The sequence below is a fragment of the Mesoplodon bidens genome, assembly GCF_964165515.1.
Source record: "Mesoplodon bidens genome assembly, chromosome: 15".
Taxonomy (NCBI): Eukaryota; Metazoa; Chordata; class Mammalia; order Artiodactyla; family Ziphiidae; genus Mesoplodon; species Mesoplodon bidens.
The window spans coordinates 79,728,536-79,749,373 of NC_138171.1; the positions used below are offsets into that span (position 1 = coordinate 79,728,536).

General features: G+C 40.1%; 1 protein-coding gene across 1 annotated transcript in view; it reads right to left on the reverse strand.

The window, feature by feature from the left end:
- Window positions 1–20,838, reverse strand: part of SEL1L2 (SEL1L2 adaptor subunit of SYVN1 ubiquitin ligase) — a gene marked incomplete at both ends in the record, with an annotated part of 91,829 nt that overhangs the window by 12,999 nt on the left and 57,992 nt on the right. The window contains 10 exons of the mRNA XM_081255186.1: window positions 577–725; window positions 5,305–5,392; window positions 5,957–6,019; window positions 9,838–9,915; window positions 10,790–10,858; window positions 14,309–14,365; window positions 15,016–15,170; window positions 16,366–16,447; window positions 16,533–16,592; window positions 17,008–17,061. Of these exons, the coding sequence (XP_081111312.1) occupies window positions 577–725; window positions 5,305–5,392; window positions 5,957–6,019; window positions 9,838–9,915; window positions 10,790–10,858; window positions 14,309–14,365; window positions 15,016–15,170; window positions 16,366–16,447; window positions 16,533–16,592; window positions 17,008–17,061 (855 nt within the window). The remainder of the gene's footprint in view (window positions 1–576; window positions 726–5,304; window positions 5,393–5,956; window positions 6,020–9,837; window positions 9,916–10,789; window positions 10,859–14,308; window positions 14,366–15,015; window positions 15,171–16,365; window positions 16,448–16,532; window positions 16,593–17,007; window positions 17,062–20,838) is intronic.

Genomic DNA, 20,838 nt, shown 5'->3' on the forward strand with positions numbered 1-20,838 from the left:
TGAAACGAATTTCAGAGGGGCCAGGTTGCAACATGAAGGTATTTATATTGGTGCAGGGGAAGTGTTTAATAAATCAATGAAGGACATTAAGGTCCTAAAAGCATTCTTTTGAAAACTGCATCACTATCCCAGGCTGAAAGAATTCACTTTCTCAGTTGTCTTCCAAATCATCAGAAAAACCTAAGGACCTGGCTTTCTGGGAAGAAGTGGGCTACATTTTCTAGGCTAAATCAAGCCTTTCATGTCCCAAGTCGCAACTCCCCATCCTACTAGAAGTGCCAAATTGCCCTGGAGATTTGATTGAAAGCTGAAACAGAGCTCCATAACTGAATTCTGAGGCGAGCTCTGAACCTGATGAAAAGCCAGATGCAAGACAGGAGGGATCATTTCTCTTCCTCCCTTTCCCAGTCTGAGTTACATCACTGCTTTTCCTCCCTGGCAAATGTCAGTGTTCACATTGTCAGCTGGAAGAAACAAGATAATATATATAAAATCAAAGACACCAACAATCTAAGGACAGTATCACCTCCTCTCTGTGATAAATGAAAAGTGCTTTAGAAATAGCCCATGATTTACCTCCACAGCGGTTCTGCATGATCTTAACACTCCTGTTCCTGTGGCGTACATCTTGGCCAGGTAATAAATGGCGAGGGGCTGCCCACTCTGAGATGCCAAGTAAAAATATTTGAAGGCAAGTTTATAATCCTTCCATACTCCAGAGCCAGCTGAAAATGGAAATTATTTTGAGCCACCCCTTATTTACATTATTTTTTACATTATAATCTATGGATGTAATGCTCATAGTGATTCCTGCTATTTTAAATAGGATGAGAAAAGCCAACCAAAAGTCAAGCTACTCTAGATCTACTATTTGGGGGAAAAATGTTGAGTTAGATTGTAAGTAAGAATATGGAAATGTATGTTCTTGACCCATTCAGAAAACTGAAGGAGATGGACTGTTTAGTCTCATGAAAACATCTCCTCAATATGGTATAACTGCAATTAATGAAAAGGAGACCAAGTGGTAGTCTCTGAGGACCAGAAGGCCCTCCATGATGTGTGTCACCATCCCGGTCATCCTTCCACACCAGAAGACCAGTATAGCTCCTCCCAGCCATAACTATGGAGTTTGGAGCCAGTAAATCCCAGCTCCAGGAGGCCCAGCTCAGACTCAGCTCATTGCTTGGAGCAAGGAGAGACATTTGGAGCTAGGATGGAGAATCAGCTACTCCCAGCAGCTGGGATTGTTGTCCTGGCTCTCCCATTATTCCTTCTGTGACCTGGGCACCCATAGGCACTTCATTTGCAAAAGGAAGGGCTTTCACTAAGTAGTTCTGAAACTGCCTTCCAGCTCTAACATTTCTTAGCCTTTAGAAGCAGTGCCATGTTGCTGCTAAGAGCAAAGGCTCTGGAGGCAGGTCACTTGGGTTTGAGTCCCAGCTCTACCAAGTGTGTGATCTTGTGTAAGATGTTTGACCTTGATATGGCTCAGTTTGCTCATCTAGAAATGGTGGGCTACCCCCAGATGTGTTGAGAGGACTAAATGAGTAAATACATGTAAAGACTTAAACATTAGCCATAACTATTACTCTTATTCTAGATGCTTGAGGAATCTGATAGACCCTGGGCCTGGGACTTGGAATAAACTAGAGGCTATCTTAGGCAACCTCCCAAGACCATAGAGAACAGGCTCTCCACCTGGGCTATTGTGGAAAATGCCAGCTGACCTCTTGGGCAGACCCGTCTTCTTTTTTTTTAGGTACGCGGGCCCCTCACTGTTGTGGCCTCTCCTGTTGTGGAGCACAGGCTCCGGACGCACAGGCTCAGCGGCCATGGCTCACGGGCCCAGCCGCTCCGCGGCATGTAGGATCTTCCCGGACCAGGGCACGAACCCGTGTCCCCTGCATCAGCAGGCGGACTCTCAACCACTGTGCCACCAGGGAAGCCCCAGACCTATCTTCTTGATGAGGCAGTCTGCTGCTGCCCTTGCTCCACCTGACAGGAAGGACTCAGCAGGGTTACTCAGGTGTGCTCAGATCTCCTGACACGTGTCTTGGCCACTCTCTCTCTCTCAGTCCCCACAAAGATTATCACAAACCTTCATGGCTTTCTGAGACCACCTACCCCAACCCCTCTACCTTCACTCTCAGAAGATGACTTTGTACCTCTGAGCTCATGGAGGGAACCCTCACATTATCTTTCCTCACTTGCCTCTCTCCCCACATTTACAACTGCACCATCTATTCCACCGTCTCTCCAGTCTTTGAGGGTGAGAAATCCCTCCTCTTCATCAAAGCTAATGAGACCTCCACCTACCTGGACCTGATCAGATACTTTCAGATTTGCCACTGGTCAGATTAGATCAGAACTGCCTCCTAAATATTCCCAGAGCCTCTTCATCAGTTATCTCATCTCCCCCATGACACATTAACCACCTCCACTGGCTGGCTCTCTTTTTTCTGCCAAAAATTATACTCAGGTCTCTCACCATCTTAAAAACAACTCCCTCTTGATTCTTGGTCCCCCTCATGCTACTATCGCCCTTCTCTCCTCCATTTAAAGGCACATTACTTCCAAGAATATTTTTACCCATCTACTTCCTCACCTTCCATTTACACCTCAACCCACTGTATCTGGCTTCCATCCCAACCAGTTCAATGACCTCACAAAATCCTCCTTATTGACAAATCCCACAGATACTTGGCCCTTTCTTCGTTTTTTTTTTTTTTTGAAAAGTGAGAACTAGGCCTTTCACTGAATTTCAAAGGGGTGCTCATTCATTTACTCTTTCTTGAAAGTTCTATCCCTTGTCCTACTTAAGGTCACCTCCTCCTCACCCCATTCCTCTGACCATGCTTTTTTTTTTTGATTTAAAATTTTATTATAATATTATTCAGACATATAAACCTAAATTTAGAAATAAGTAGTTCACACTTGCAGGCCTTATTCAACAATAAATATTTAAAAATCAAAATGGACACACAAATCAAATAAAAACATAGTATAAGTTAACAGCATTTGTTTAACATGACAGATACTGTTGTTTGTGACAATAAATCACTGATGTTGAATTTAATATTAATATGATGAGGCTTCATGTCAGCCTCCATAATTTTCAGCATTTTGGCTTCACTGTTTCCAATGCAAAAAAAGGTTTACTCACATAAATATGCTGTACAAAATGAAATGTAAAACTCCAAGGATCTGTTTGATAGCTCAGGTTAGTCTCATAATTTATCAAAATTCTTCCAGCAAGAAATTCTTACATGCCAATTTTAATTAATTGCTAAAGATTAGCACTAAGGTTAGTATTTTTAGGGAATTAAAATCTGCATTAAATGGGAATTTAATCCATTTATTTCTGGGAGTGGAAACGATTTCTTTATACTTATGAAAATGTTTCCTGCTAAATTGGTATTCTGGAAGAAAAGTTAAATATTATTTTCGAAACTAAGTATTCAATCAACAACAAGCATTTATTGAGCAGATTTCTCAAACCACTATGTGCCCTGTGAACACAGATCTCTCATTACATTTTTATATTTGAACTGCCAGAAACCTCTCTTGCTGTGGGATGCCATGGAATTATTTGGCTTTCACAATGGCAGGCATTAATGCAAGCTTGAACACTAAAATGGAGTAGCAATACTCAGTGTTAGGACAATCACCAGATGATGAAGAATGTGTTCACGTTGTTTGTTAAAGATCATCATTCAGTGTAAGTCCACATGTAAAATTCTGGTTTGAAATTCATGGTTTTTTAGCAATTTTTAGCTCAATGCTTAGAACTGCTCAGCAAATAATAACTATTTTATTATTGTTGTTGCTATTTGTTTATTTAAAATATTGGTTGGCAACATAGACCAAAGTAAAGGGACTGGTATCAGAGCAAGCATTCTGAGTCTCTTTTTCAATCTCATGCTGACTAGCCAACTCATCATGGATATCTCTGTATTTGAGGTTCCTATCCATTAATGAGGTTGAAACCTTCTAGAATTGTTGAGAAGATCGCATGAGTTTAAAATGTAATTCAACTGATGTATATTATGCAAAAGCCCCAAGGTAAGTCATATGGCATCATATGCCAGTACTCTGAAAATCAAATAATGCTGTATACACCTTAGATATTCCTTTAATAGACATGAGCCAATTTGGAGAAAATAAATTTCTCAAAAATAAAAGAAAACCCACTAGGAATAGAGCATCGAATCATTGCCCCTGGACAACTTTTTGGTTAGTTTAAGACCAAACTGTTGTGATTTTTCTCAAAGCTTTCTAAAGCTGAGAAAATATTCAGAGAAGGGATTCTTTACCTGGAATTCATGGATAGGCTTCAGGGAGTGTAAGTTTCTGAAATGTATCCAACATTTTTTTTTTGGGGGGGGGTGTGTACACATGTCCTTACACACATATCTGAAGGGGAAGGTTTATATTTCATCAGATTCACAAAGGTATGTATAAGAACCAAAATGTATATGAACCACTGTTTTGGAATAAGACTCTTAACCCTTAGTACCACTTGAGAATTAACACTTCACTTTGATCTGAAACTCGGATGTTTTTAGGGAATCATTTTTCTGGGAATAGTGCTACAGTATTAGTCCTAGCCATAATTGTGATGCAAAGTATTAGTCAATTTAATAAGGATAGTTACATTTTTTTATCTTGATCAAAGATAAATGAGGACTATAGATTAAACAATGGCATATATTGCAACCATTGAGCTGATGCCATTGGACTGTGTTATTTGATTTGGAATTATAGTATTATCTGGCCCAAAATAAGGAGCACCACCTATCTTGGACCAGATAATACTATAATTCCAAATCAAATGGCCATGTTTTTTCAGTCTTCTTGTGACCACTCTTTCTCTGCCCATCTTTTCAACATGGCACCAAGGATCACCAGATTTCTCGCCATGGCCCACTCTCCTTCCTCTCACACTCTGTCTCCTTTCCCTCTGCAACCTCAGTTACTCTTACTAATGCCTGTATGTTGATGTCTCCCCAAATCTTTCTCTCCAAGTTTTACCTTTCTTGTGAGTTTCATACTTGTTTCTGGGTTGTGCACTGGGTGTCACAAGGCACTTCAAACCTAAAATTTTCAAAGGTGAGGTTTCTGGTTGCACCTCATTGCCTCCTTCCCCAAATGTCCTTTTCCTCCTGTCTTCTTCAAATTCCTCCTCAAATTGCTGCCTGAATGTTCTATCTAAACCACTTACACCAACCCTTTGATTTATCTTAAAAAAGGAGCAGACTTTGCATTTATCATTCTAAGTAAAGCAGCCATATGTGTAGCACTTACAGTAGTACATGAAGCCTAACTGAAACTGTGCGTTTGGCCATCCCTTCTCTGCAGCTTTCTGAAAGTATTTAAGTGCTTCTGCATAATTCTGCAAGATAATTACACTTTGTTACTCAAAGGTACATGCATAACTCCATGGTAACAATTGCCTTCCACATTTTTTAAGAGCATAGTTAGTGCCCTATGTGATTTAGGTTAATTAAAGTAGTATCAGAAGTATTATACATTTTATTTCATTATTATATTAGATTCTATTAAGAGATAATTATCTTATTTTCATTGTAAATTATGTCTTTTCCTACATTGACAGTAGGTTTTGTTAGATATTGGGGGAAGGTCACTCAAAAGACAGAAGTTAAAGTAAGAAGATAAATTTCTCTATGAAAAAAATCCTCACGGCTTAGAGGATTTCTAAGGTTACTTAGAATCTGTGATTCTAAGATATAATTAGGGTTGTTATTCTTGTCACAAGCTTGTTCTATGTCTCTTTGGCAAATATTTCACTGAATTATTTTATTCTCTATTACCAGATATGATACCTTGGCAAACCACGTAATAGAGACTAATTCCTTTAGATTAATCAGTGATCATGAATTTCACCCTAATAAATTGCTAGAAATGTTGAAAAAGATAAGAAAATTATTTAACTTACCACAGGAACTCCTTTCCCATAAAAGTAAAGAAGACCGAGCCCATGAAGACCAATAGCATTGCTCTGGAACAAGTTTAAGAATCCAAGTAAAGTCCCAGAAGAATTCACCATACGGAAAAGTATTGTAAAATCATTCACAATATTTGAAATGCAGCCGGTAGGAGATGAACTAAGGCAGGTGAATCAGGCAGTTGGTGTTATTCTGACCCTCTCTAGCTTCTCCTTTCACACTTTCATAACCCACCTCTGACTAGAAAAGAGGGAGATGAAAGTCAAATCTTTCCTCCAATCTTTCATTCAGCATTTATTTAGTGCTTGTTTTGTGTGTGACTCCGTAACAGGCATTGGGCAGAGGTAGGAGGTGAAAGTCAAAAGATCAATAAATCATGATCCCTGCCTTATAGGCTCCTGGGCTCTGAGCCACTAGGTAGGACCTCTTAATCATGTCAAATGTGGTAAGTCCTATAGTAGAAACAGATAAAGAGTATTGTGGGCACCTAGAAGAGGGAGGCTAGGTGACAGTGGGTGAGACTAGGGACTGAGCAGATTGAGTTGTCGGAGGTGTTGACATTTGAGCTGGGTCTTAAAGGATGTGTAGGAGTTTTTCAGAAGGGAGAAGTCTATCTAGACACTTGTTACCTACTTTGGTCAAAGGAGGTTGACATAAATGGCCAAATAACATTTGGAGACTCTATGAATTTCAATCTAGCTCTTATGGATGGTAAAGCACTGTTACTGCTTGTAAGGTTTATAGTATTTCCTCAGGGACTTAAGTTCTGATAGAAAACTCTCCAAATTTCTTTTTACCACTTAAATGTATTTATTTGTAACTAGTTTTAATAATTTAATAATTGAAATGTAATTATTGCTGATGCAGCCAGAATATTCCTCGGTGATACAGGAATAGCACATAACTAGAGAAGGCATAATTCAACAACTATTTCAAGACTCCAAACTTTGAGCCTATGCATGTCAAAGGGCCAGCTATTGTAAGAATTCTTGAGGACGGTCCACCTGTATTTAAAACAGCTGGTATATGTCTACTATCCTCTTCCCTCTTCTCCCCTGACTACATCTACCTGTGGTTCCAGGAGTTTTAGGATAGACTGCCCTGGGGATAGTAAGGCCTGGTGTGATCCATGTGGTAAAGTCTAGTGAGTCTGTCTCCTTTTAACTATCTTCATTTAGATGTTGAGAAAAAAATGGGAGGGAAGGGAAATGAGAGGAAGGAAAGAGGAAGGGAGAAGGAAGAGAAAGGTTAGAACACTAGGGACAAATTTCTTTCTTTCTCTAAGAGAATCCTTGGGAAACCAGGGGCTCATTGGATGACTCACCAACTGTTTAAGGCCCAGAGTATCTGTTTAGAAAGTTCAGCTCAGGAGTGGCCAACTCAGATACCTCCAGAGCCATGCAAGTAATGTAAGAAGTACATTAAGCCCAGTGATGGGGGAGTGGTGGAGACTGAGGCAAACCAGAGAGCACCTGCCCTGTCCAAAGGCAGCAGCACTTCCCCGGCTCTCTGCTGCAGCCAGCTGTCATCACGTGGAAAGGCCGCCTCATGTGGACAGTTCTTCTCATTTTCCAAGAAAAGCTGGACGTCCAGATTTTGATATGAAATTTCCTAATTTTTAAAACTTTTTCTGAGCCAAACAAAGTATATGTGCAGGCAAATCACGTCCCCCCCACCCCCTACATAACTTCTGCCTTAGGGCTCAATGCTCTTGCTCAGGTTAACTGACATGAACTTAGGGACCAGAAGGTCATATTTGGCAAATATTTGATGAACCCCTACAAGGCATTAAGACCGCTGGCCTCCTCTAGGTGAAGAGACTTGGCCTTCAGACAGTAGGAGGAGAGAAGGCACGGGGTAGAAGCAGTAAAGTGTCTAGCAGTACACAGAGTGAACACAGGGCAAGTTCAGAAGAGGGAAAAGATGTGTGCCAAGGGAGTAGGGGGGGGCTTTGTGGAGGGAGAGAGGATTGAGCTCTGCTCTGGGGGATGGGTATTCAGAATGGGGGATTCTGGGAAGGGGGGAATGACAGAAGTGTGAAGATGGGGATGGGCCTGATGTGTTCAGAGGTGTGAGAGAGGAAACCAGAAGAATATGGTCCAACTTGGGCCCAACATCACACAGGACAACTGTTCATGTTTCTGAGTAAGACACAAGAAGTCATAGAGTCTATAGCTTTGCATCCTGGTACTGATATGACTTAAAAACAAATTTAAAAAGCAACAGTTTAAATAAAAGTTGTAAAAGAAGAGTATGGGTGTGCAAGAGTGAGAGGCAGTAGCTCTTTACTTTGATAGTGACCCCAAGTGAGAAATCTAATAAACTGTCCAGGAGATGGTAAAGGATTACATGGCTATGTCCACCTGATGCCATTCATAATAATGACCTTAATTTAGATTTCCTCCATAAAGGAAGGTAGCTCAGGTTTAGAACACGAGTAGGTCAGATCACTACTGGTTACACAGCCCTTGAATAGCTTGGGGGAGCTGGGTTAATTTACACACTCAGCTAGCTCCCTGGCATTATTCCTTTGCGCTGACAAATCAGCATTATTTGCCCAGTTACGTGAGATCTTCCTCTGTTACATTATCCCACCTCTTTTTCAGTCTGCTCTCCTTGTCATCCTAATCTAATGGTACTCTGGATGACTGTCTTGCTGAGCAACAATTTCATATAAATTACATGGGAGAGGAGCCGAATACCAGCCTTCTCAGTAATTTAAAGCACAATAGCAGCAGCTCCGAGGTGCTAGTCATTTATAAATAGGCTCCTGAAGCAGCGTGTGGGCTTCTAAAAACCGAGAACAGTTGAAAATATTCTCCATTTGAGTACATCTCTACTGCCTGGGTTGCTGTAAGACAGTGGAAGACAACAAAATGCTTCCTACTGTGCAGGATTAGAAAGTTTATCAAGGCTGTTCTCCAGCGTTAGGTTGGTGAGTGTTGCCATGAGGACGTTCTTTATGCACTACAGGGGTTTAGGGGAGTCTGCTAAATTTCACCTGACAGATACCAGCCTCACTGATTTAGGAACCAAGGCAAGAACTTCAGTGGCAGGAGCCACACTACCCAATTTCTATATTTCCTCACAGATCCAATCCATTCTGCCTCGGATATGCTTTGAACTTCATTCTACGTTACTGGCCCCAGACTTCGAAAGATAATAGCTGACACACAACACTTACTATGTGCCAGGCACTGCTTTAGGTACTTTACAATATGAGGCATATAACTATTAACTCATTAAACCCTGACAACAACAATATGAGGCAAATTTTCCTATGTTCTCATTTTATAGATAGGAAAATTGAGGCACAGAGAGGTTAAGTAACTTGTCCGTGGTCACACAGCTAGTAAGTTGAAGGACTGGCATTCAAACCAGGGATTCTGTCTCCAGCGCCACCCTCTCAATCATATTGTCCTGGCTGCCCGACAACCTTCTGCCTGAGCCAGAGCCTTTGGGTAAGATCAAAGGAGAAAAAACTGGGCATTTCTTGGTTGTCTTTGTACTCAACTTACTGCAGCTACTGACTGAGTTTTCCCCTCCTCGGTCCTCATTTTTGTTTCCTGTTTCCTGAGCTAGATGGCCTCATCTACTGCATGGGGGAGGGGAGAGCTGAGCTTCTGTCTGGCCTCCAGCTAGGACAGCACAAGGCACTGCCATTTTCCATTTACCAAGAAGGCGAGACGTGTCTCTGCCTACTCCCACCCCATATTTTATTGTCAACGATATTTTTCTTCCCCGGGACCCTAAACTCCTCCCAGGCCCATTAGTCTGGCATGGGGTTTTGGACTTAACTCTTCAGCACCCGTCTGCATGTAATGAAAGGCAAGTGTTTTAATATGTTTACAGAAATGGGCTGAATACATACCTTATTAGCTGCCATAGAAAAGTATTTGAAAGCGGTAGCATTATTTTGTGGTGCTGCAACATTGCCTTCTAAATACATCTACAAAAAAATAAAATAAAATAAATGAAAAGATGTAAAAACTAAGGAATTTGAGGGTGATGAAAATCTTTGAGAACTACATAGAGGTGATGGTTGTACAACATGGTGAATGTAGTAAAGGCCACTGAAGTGTACACTTTAAAATGGTTAATTTTATGTTATTTGAATTTCACCTCAATTTTTATAAACGGAAAAACTAAGGATACAATCTATTACATACATTCTGGAGTGCCCTTGACCAAGGGCAAAAAAAAAAAGGATCCTATCTGTGTTTTTTCATGCTTCCTTGCATCTAAATTTACTGTATGTAGCCCTCTGGAAGCAGGGCACTTGTCCCCATGGTTACTGATGCAGACTGGCTGCAGGGAGCCAAGGACAGCACACAGGGGTGTTAGTAGTCTTTGAAGGAGAGAAGAAGATGCCTCTCCAGAGGGACACTCCACAACAGCTCCTCCCATCAGTCAGGGAGGAGCTGGGTTTCGGTCAGTATGGAGCTGGTTCTCATTCCAGGGATGGAGGAAGGAGGTACCTCGATGGGTGGAGGCCTGTCCCAATCTTTGATGTACAAGTAGCCCAGGTCTCCTGTTACCCACCAAGGGCTCAACAGAGGGGCTCTGAGCTACATTCAGCCAGGAGCCCTGGGCCACATTCACTTTCAAGGCGGCTTTTGGTGCCCTGGATAAAGACCACTACTGTACGGGGCTTCTTCCCAAACTGTCACCTGAAGAATGCTACTCTCAGTTTGTAGCCAAATGCCCCGCTTAGCTGCTTCCATGAAAGACGTGTGCAGCCCTGTCACCCTACACTGGGTTCAATTAGCTGGTACTATGAGGCTTTAAGAAGTGAAGAATATTGGTCAAGATGAAGCTTGTACCTTTCCTATAAATGCCATGGCATTTGCACTCCCAGCTTTTGCTGCCTTTAAGAAGTAGTATAATGCTTTCTGGAGAGAAAAGGAACAACATTATTGACAGTAATGAACATATCATACAAAGTAGCTTTTGAACTAAATTTTATTTCATTCAACATGCATTAAAAACTATCTATGAAATGCCCACTTTGTTTAAAGCACTACTCCAAGTGCTATTTCAATCACAAACCTGAAGATTGGGAGATAAATACATATATTTCATATATATAATTTTAGAACATTAGGGCTTGTTTCTCACATTTGGAAAGGCATGATAGGCATGTGGCTTTGTGGAGGACAGATAAATCCCAGCTGCCGAACTAAATACTCCATTATTTTTAAAAAGTATACTTGTATGTTGTCAGTATGTACTTATTGCATAAGACAGTTTGTGTAATGGGCAGAATTGGATATACAGCATCCTAATGTTTATGAGGCAGAGGGAGTAAGACTAGACACAGCTGGCTGCCTGCTGAGCCCAGGTCTTTCTGCAGAGGTGAACTTCAGGCCAATTCTTTCTAAATCAAACTGAAGGGGGCCAGCAAAACCTCTGATTCTCTCTGGATCATAACGTTAGATGAAATGCTCAGTCTAGAACGCATGGGAGCTGACCTGTCTCTTGCTGCCTCATTGCTTAGGCCTCATCCTGACCTTCCATCAGTTCTCCTCAGAGGCCACATGGAGAAATAAAAGAAATAAGCCCCAGGAATGAGAAATGAAGACACTCTCCGAAGTGTCTTATTAGGACACAACTCTTCTCTCTTTAAAAAGCCTTGGGCTCCCCTGGTGGTGCAGTAGTTGAGAGTCCGCCTGCCAATGCAGGGGACACGGGTTCATGCCCCAGTCCGGGAGGATCCCATATGCCGCAGAGCGGCTGGGCCTGTGAGCCATAGCTGCTGAGCCTGCGCATCCGGAGCCTGTGCTCCGCAACGGGAGAGGCCACAACAGTGAGGGGCCCGCGTACCGCAAAAAAAATAAATAAATTGTAGAACCTTTGACTGTCATGTGAAAAGCTTGGGCCAACTGGCTGGAGGATGAGAGCATGAAGAGAGACGCAGTCATCTTAGCTGTCACAGATGAGGCCATCATAACTGGGCCAGCTCTGGCAAAACTCTAGCTAACTATACATGTGTGAGTAAGCCCAGGCAAGATTAGCTGAGCCTGGACCAGACCAGAAGAATTACTCAGCTGAGCCCAGCCACAACTACTGACCTGCCAAAATCATGAATTAAATAAATGGTTGTTGTTTTAAGCCACCTAACTTTGGGAATAGGGTTTATGATGGCAGCCTAAGCTAACTGATATATAAGCCAATCAGTCTTGATACCTTGACTGGAGTCCTCCATGCAAGTTCAGATTTATTAGGCTGGGGAAAGCAGGAAGGACCAGCTTGTGCTTGCCCAACTACTGGGATGGTTCTGGAATTAAACCAGCCTTTTTAGATGTCTGGATGGGAAGATTGGGGCCCAACATACCATCAGAGAATTTGGAGAAACCTGAGTGATTATATCATTCCTTCTTCTTGCTTTACAAATGAGGAAACTCGATTTCAATGGCTGCGTTTTTTTAATTTGTGTTTTGTTTTTGCCCAGGTCAAGAGTAAGCAGAGTTTAATGAAAAGAGCACAGGCTTTGAATGTGGAAATCCTGAGTTCAAATTTTACTTCTTAACAATCTTACTACCAAGCTGTGAGATTTGAAACAATTTACTTCATCTCTCCAGCCTCAGCTTCTCATCAGTAAAACAGAGATAATGAATGTGAATGAGCCCACAGTAGAGCCTGACTGGGCTCCTGGGTGATACCCAACTGCCTAGCTGTTGCCACTACAGCACCAGACTCTTCTATTGCCAGCCTTGGGATTGCATCTCATTCTCACCTAGAGGCAGCTACAGCTCCCATCTGGTGTTCATGGTGGCTAGAGCTGACTGGAAGTATTGGGTTGGCCATAAAATTCATTCGGGTTTTTCCGTACCATCATACAGAAAAAACCCGAATGAACTTTTTGGCCAGCCCAATGCTTAGCTTTGTGGGATCTTATGTACTCTGCAAAGCTTAGTGGGCATTCCGTATAGGCATGGTTTGGGCACCTTCACAATCAAATTTTGTCTTTATGGAAAATGGAGAATTCTTAGTTATGCATCTTATAGTTAACAGGAGAAACTCATTGCAGGCTTAAATCTGATGTTGGAATCATGTGAATCCAGAACTTCTCATCTAAGAAGCTAAAACCTTAGTTATTGCGAAGATTTTAAAAAATCTGAAGACCTTCAGTTGAGCTGTCTTGGGATGCATATGCTTATTTCAATTGTTACCTATTTTATCACATTTTATAAAATTAACTTTGACATTTACCTAATGAGTATAGTACCTCATATAAAACACAAACTATGGTACCAAAGGTACATTCATAAAATAAAATATAAAGTGAAACAGGGGCTTCCCTGGTGGCGCAGTGGTTGAGAGTCTGCCTGCCGATGCAGGGCACACGGGTTCGTGCCCCGGTCCGGGAAGATCCCACATGCCGCGGAGCGGCTGGGCCCGAGAGCCATGGCCGCTGAGCGTGTGCGTTTGGAGCCTGTGCTCCGCAACGGGAGAGGCCACAACAGTGAGAGGCCCGCATACGGCAAAAAAAAAAAAAAAAAGTGAAACAGAAAGTAATAACAGATCAGTCTTTTATGTAACTGCCATACAAAGTAGTTATTTCTATTGCTTAGCCATTGGGACTATGTTGAAATAGAGTGTGTGTTCCTTTGAGACAGGGAGCACATGGCTTGTATAAAATGACAAGGGCTGCAAAATCATCTTTTAAAAGAATCCCAGTTAGTTCCCAAGATCTGTGGGGATCTAGGGCCTTGAAACCACAATCAGGATTACGACAAGATCTCATCCAACGTCTTTGGCATCTTACTGAGGAGGATCCCGTGTAGGTCAAGTTTATTTGCTTTTTTCTCCACCATAAAGGTGAATTGTTAATTAATCTTTTAACCTCACTGGGATCAGGTAAGATTAAGCAAAGTGATTGAAAGGAGATTTGCAAATGTATAAAGATGATTAATAATATACCTAATTATATTGGAAGCAGTCTGTCCTCTAATCTAGCCAAGTGGGGTTGAGGCGTTAACTCCCAGGTAGACTTTCCACAGCTGGCCTTTGGGAATGGGTGTATCCTCCTCACCTAACCCCAGTTCAACAGTGAGTGTGGGTGGGAAGAGAGACGGTTCAGTGGGACCATGGAAACTCCCCAGCCCCAGCTACTCCTTCACAGGCCTCTACCCCTTTGTACTTGGAGGCAGGTAGGAAAAGTGCTTTCTCTAGTGAAATTTGTTCTTCCTCAAAAACTGGGAAGCAGATCTGACCAAGGAAGCATCAGCGGGCTTTCCCTAGCAACTCTTCCACCCACCCTCTCACCTTTCATGGCGCTGCCAACCTCTCTCACCATTATCCTTCCCACCCCACATGACTGAAGCTTGAGATTGACTTACATAGTAATCCTGATCTAGACCTTTCCTCCCAGTTAGATGTAACTGTCCAAGAGATACCTAGAAATGATGAGTTTTGACAATTATTTTAGCAGTAATATTCATTTCAATAAAGAAAAGAAAAAAATTACTTGATGATTTTAATGCAGTATATTGATCCAGTTTGCTACAGTTGGCATGTCTTAAAAAAGAAGCAGGAAACCGTTCCCAATTCTGTGTTTTATTGGGTAAATGGTTGATGTTGGTCATATGGCTTCCGCAAGGCCAGAAAGCTGGCCTGGTGATGTAGAGCAACACCTGGGCATGCAAACCTAGTGGCCTTAACTCTTGGTTCTCAAAGGTCACACAAATGCTGTCCTATTTCCATTCCCATTTCCAAAGACAGGGTATTTCTGGATCCTGGTAAGAATTCATTCATATTAAAACCAACATTGGATGGTACTTTTTTTCTATAATTACAATCTAGTTCTTTTTTGTAATAATTTTTTTAGGAGTAAATGCAAAAAACAATGCCATTACTATTGCAACTGGCTCTCCCATAGGCTATAAGGAACTGAAAGATACAGACACAAAAGGAGTAGAACAAAGAGGGGGTTCTCTTCCCTTTCCCATTCAGGATGGGGCATTGTTAACCCTTCTAGGACTCAGAGAGAATTAAGCCCTTTGTAATGTGCATGTTCTAAAAATTCAAGCTCATCTGTATACATTACTTGTATCTGAACATCTCCTCTTTTGGCCAAAAATTTATAGTATTGGTATATGTCCCAGTCCAAAATCTCACTGTTAGAACTCAGATTTTCAGGACTTTCCGTTAGTCTCACTTTTTCCACTGGAACACCTTCACTTTTTTCCAATTTGTCAGCAACTGTGAATAGAAACAAGCCAGAGAGTAGCCAGAATACACAGACTGTAAGAGACAACAGTCAGCTTACAGAAAAAACTATTAGGCCTATTCTCTTTAAATTGTGCAGAGATCTGGTCTACTAACAGAAAAGAAATACCCTTAGGAGATAGAAAGTTGCTAATTTTGCTTATTTGGTTCTCAGAAAAGTACAAGACACTACTTATTTTTTGCAGCCTATATAAATATTGTATCAATATATGTAAGACCCTAGCCAAGCAGGCTCAGGAAAGAAGACAGATTTCAGAAGAAGGCAACCAACTCCTTCTATCACTCACTTTTACTGGGTATATTGAAACTACAAAACAAGAGTAAGAACCGTTTCTTAATTATTTCCTATGGATAGTCTGAAAATAAATTTTAAATATGGTTGAGTAAACCTAACAAAATACACAATTTAAAATATATCTGATAATTCCAGTTTCATTAGGCATACAAAAACATCTTGATATATATAACATCTTTAATTCAAAAGTAATTTTTTTCTTTCTTTTCTCAGATCCTAATAATGTCAAAGATGTAAATTCAGATGTTATTCTGATCATAGAAATTAACCATGGACTTTACCCTATTCACTTCTTGGAAGACTTTTATTTAAAACTCTATTATGTAGTCTGGTTCAGTGATGTTGCATGAGGAAATATTACATGCAACTTTGAAAATGATTCTAGGAATATATATTAACCTCATGCTCTGTGTTTTGTAGACAAAGGATAGGGTAATAGAATAATGGTTACTTGAATTGTTCTCAAGTGCAACAATAGAGATTGCCAAGGTATGTACCTTACATCCATTTCTTCAGGAATTTTTAACAAGTCATCCCATATTCTAAATGTTAGAATTACAGAAACTGCTTAATATTTATTCATGTTATATTTAAATTCTCAGTTTAAGGAAAGAAGATCGCAAGATCGAGTAAAATAGAATTGTTTGGCGACATGAGCTAACAAAAATAAAAGATGAGTACAATCATTTAAAACTTTTGGAAAAGTAACTATTAAGAAATCAGAAACTCTACATTGTATTAAAAGAATTGTATTATAACCGATGTTAAAGCAGTCTTTAAATACTTTCATAAATATTTCAACTAGTATTGATTTGTTTTTTTAATTGCTTGGCAAGTCTCTTTATCTTAAAATAAATTATGTGGATTACTCACTGTAATCTGCCACTTTCTTGTAATGACTTAGAGCAACTTCGCAATTCTGTAGAACACTGATTCCTGACAAATATCTGTACCCCTAAAACACATATAAATTCTTAATATTTTGACAATGCTATATTTATAACACACCTATTTGGGCCCAAGAATATTTAATTACAAACCAATATCATCTGGGATATCATGCTTCCTCCAGCGCTTCCAAGGGTGTAATATATCAGTGCCTAAAGTTTAAAAAAAGGTTATTCGACATTTAAATTTGAAACTCAAACCCAATCATTGCCTTTTTATTCCTAACCTTGAACTACTCCAAAATAAATTACAAATTTAATTCTCTTCCTCTGTAAAGATGGCTGCCATTCACTGGGGGCTTATTGAGCTCTGGAGTCTGTGAAAAGGGGATTGTACATGATATTTCATTTAAACATCACAAAACCCTTATGAAGTAGATATTATCTGAAACTTGATAATATGGAACGTTAAGAAACAAATGGCATTAGGACCCTAAACTTCTCTAACTATTGAGCTGTGCTCTTAACCACCACACTAGAGTGAGCCCTTCAATTAAAGAGTAGACCCTCTATTCAGTGTCCCTTTAAAAAGTCATTTTTGTTCCAGAAAAAAATAGAATGACCTTACCTTAGCTTGATTGTATTCCATTCCTATTCCACAAGAAGACAAAAATCCTAATGCCTAAAGCCCAAAAGAAAAAGAAAAACTCAACAAATCCATTTATTTTACAGCTATTCTTACCTACATTAGTAAGGGGTATTTTAAACGTCTGCTCTATAATAATAAGGCTGTGTAAAAAATTAACCAGAAACTTGGTGGCATAAAATGACCATTTATTATGCTAAGGGTTCAGTGGGTCAGAAATTTGGCCAAGGTAGAGTGGGGATGGCTTTTCTCTGGTCCATGATATGGGAGCCTTAGTTGGAAGACTCAAAGGCTAGGGATGCAATAATCTGAATGCTGGTTCATTCACATGTCTGGCAGTTGATTCTAGCTGTTTGTTGAGACCTTTGCAGAGACTAATGGCCAGAACAGCAACATGTGGCCTCTCCTGTTGTATGAGCTTCCTCACAGCATGGTAGCTGGGTTCCAGGAGTGAGCATCCTGAGAGAGAGGGAGCCAGGCCGAGCTGTATCCTTTTTATGACTTAGCCTTCAAAGTGATGTAGCAATACTTACAGTAAACGTTATTGTTTGAAGCCTACCTGCATACAAGGAAATGGAAAATAGACTCTACTTTTTGATGATGTTGATTAGGGGTCTGAAATAGCATGTGGACTGGAAATATTACTGTGGCCATTTTGGGGGGGAAATGCCATACTGCTCAACAAAAGCCAGAAGAGTATGGAAATATTCCACTTCCTCTTAGTTATTAATCTTCAAGTCTAACACCTATTCCATCTGTGTATTCTTTTTAGTACAGAATATGTCAAATATGAAAAAGTAAATAAAGTAATATAAAAAACCCATGATCCATCACCCAATCATTATCCATTGTCAGTTTGCCCAATCTGGCTTCATTGATATCCACACTGATTTTCTCTGGCCATCCAGTTTATTTTGAAGTAAATCTTGGACAATATATATTTCATCTGTAAATATTTCAGTATGTGCCTCTGAAAGAAAGAACCTTTAAAAAAACAAAATCATAGGGCTTCCCTGGTGGCGCAGTGGCTGAGAGTCCGCCTGCCGATGCAGAGGACACGGGTTCGTGCCCTGGTCCGGGAGGATCCCACATGCCACAGAGCGGCTGGGCCTGTGAGCCATGGCCATTGAGCCTGCGCGTCCGGAGCCTGTGCTCTGCAACCAGAGAGGCCACAACAGCGAGAGGCCCGCGTACCGCAAAAAAAAAAAAAAAAAAAATCATATCATTATTCACTAAAAACATTAATATAAATTTGTTAATATCATTAGTCAGTATCTATATCTACCCAACTGCCTTATAAATGTTCTTTATTTTTCTTTTAACTTTTTCTTTTCTTTTTTTAACAATTTGTTTGAATTGGGATCCAGATATGGCCAATACATTGCAACTGAGTGGGAAGTCTCAAGTCTTTTTTAATATCTAAGTTTCTTATCCATCTCTTTTCTCCTTGTAATTTTTTGTTATTGTTGAAGAAACCAGTCACTCCTCCTATAGAGTTATACTTAGTCTGGATTTTGTTGATCACAATACTGTATTTTCTATAGGCTGGCAGTCAGATTTAGAGGCTTGATCAAACTTAGGTGTAATGTGTTTGGCAAGACTGTCTCATAGGAAGTGTTATGTATTTCCATCAGGAGGTATATAGTTTCTTGTCTCTGCTTTGTGATGTTAGCAGCCAGTAGTGACCACTGTGTAGGTCCATTGACTTATTAGGGGTGGCAAAAAGATACCAATCTAATTCTGTCATTCCTTCCTCATTTATTAGCTGGAATAATTTTATAAAGAAAAACTTTCCTTGGTCTCCTATATTCTGAGATATAGTTTGCGAAGAATAGTCAATAAATGTTTGAACCTGTCTGTTTATCAGTTTTCAAAATAATGAGAGTTGGTTCTTTAACATCCTCCAAAGTGATTAAAGAGTGTTGTTTTGGGCTTCCCTGGTGGTGCAGTGGTTGAGAATCTGCCTGCCAATGCAGGGGACACGGGTTCGAGCCCTGGTCCGGGAGGATCCCACATGCCACGGAGCAACTAGGCCTGTGAGCCACAACTACTGAGCCTGCGCGTCTGGAGCCTGTGCTCCGCAACAAGAGAGGCCGCGATAGTGAGAGGCCCGCGCAACGTGATGAAGAGTGGCCCCCGCTTGCTGCAACTGGAGAAAACCTTCGCACAGAAACCAAGACCCAACACAGCCAAAAATAAATATAAAAAAAAAATTTAAAAAAGAGTGTTGTTTCTAAGTATCATTATGAACTAATGGATTTAAGTACATCTGAGGTATTTCAGTCCATTGTGGTCATTATTCATCTTCGTGCTCAATTGTTCCATCTTTAGTAATTCGTGCTTGTTCGAGCTGCCGGACCAGGGATTGAACCCGGGCCACTGCAGTGAAAGTGCCGAGTCTTAATCACTGCACCACCAGGGAATTCTTATCCTAGTATTTTCTGACAGCATCCTTGCCATCAAGTAGGATAAGATGTTTCAACATCATCTTGTACATTTCTTGCCCCACACCCGGAATTTGACATTTTCCAAAGATTCTTCTTTCTTTTCAGTGGGAGAGGACTTCTGTTGTTAAGCATAATTCCTTTTGGGGGGGAGAGTTAATATCTAAATTTAACTTTTTATATATTTGTTATCAAATTAAGAGATGCATATGTATTAAAAATTAAAATTCCAATACTTCTGAGGGCTTAAAATACAAATATCAATGCCCTGCTCCTTTCTAGGCTACTCCCTATTTGTCTCCTCAGAGATAACCACTTTTACTTATTTTAGCTGTTTTCTTCTGATAATTACCACCATTAGGACTCCTGATAAGTTGCTACTACTTGCTGTTAATTTATATATTTTGCACATTAGCTATAGATTTGCTAGATGATAGATGATGATTTAGGTCATCTACATCACTTTAGTTTTTCTCCTTCCTCCTCTTCTCAATAGAGTCATAACACTATTTTTTGTCAGAACATAATTGTAATAGTCTGTTTTGGTGTTCCTAATATTTTCAAGCTGCTACTCATTTGTAGCTTTATTATTCCTATCACCATTTTTACAAGTTCATTCTACACTCTTATGCAAATCATGGGTAATATGCCTTTCTTTCTATGCTTCAAATTAAAAACAATTTGGTATTAGCCATTCAGCTTAATAGCTGATGGAATACTTGAAGAGCACAGAGTCATAGGCAGCGTCCTGAGGCAGATTACCAGACTTACTTTCACCTTGGCATCAACCTATTAGTCTATACTTTTTATTTACCATTATCAAAGCCCATGTTTCTATTTTTTCATCTAGCTCATGAGAACATGATGCAAGACTTTGTTAAATGTCAAAAATCAAGTCTAAAATCAAATGTCTAAAATCAAATGTCTAAAATCAAGATACAACAAGGTCTGATAATTCCATCAAAAGAGAAAATGAATAATTTCTTAAACTTTTTATTAAAATTTCAAGGATAAAGAACAATCTTACTTTTTAAACTAGGGAATTGACTGCAGAGTTCAGTTCTTAAAAGCATAATAGCTCTAACATGTGGTTTATAATTTGTAATCTACTTAATCCATAAACTAAAAAAAAAAATCTAAGATTCTGCCAATTCCTCTTTAGTCTCAAAGGCTCCCTTTTCAGGAAAGTTGATCATGAAGGCTGTTATTACAAATGGAAAACATCTGGAATCCTGGTACTCCTCTAACCCTTGTAGTTATATTTTAAATGGCTAAATTGGCTCCTTGTAAAAATATCTTTAGCCAATATTATTGGCTAAATAATTTATTTTTCTTGCAACTCTTAGCAATTTTTTTTTTTTTTTTGAGG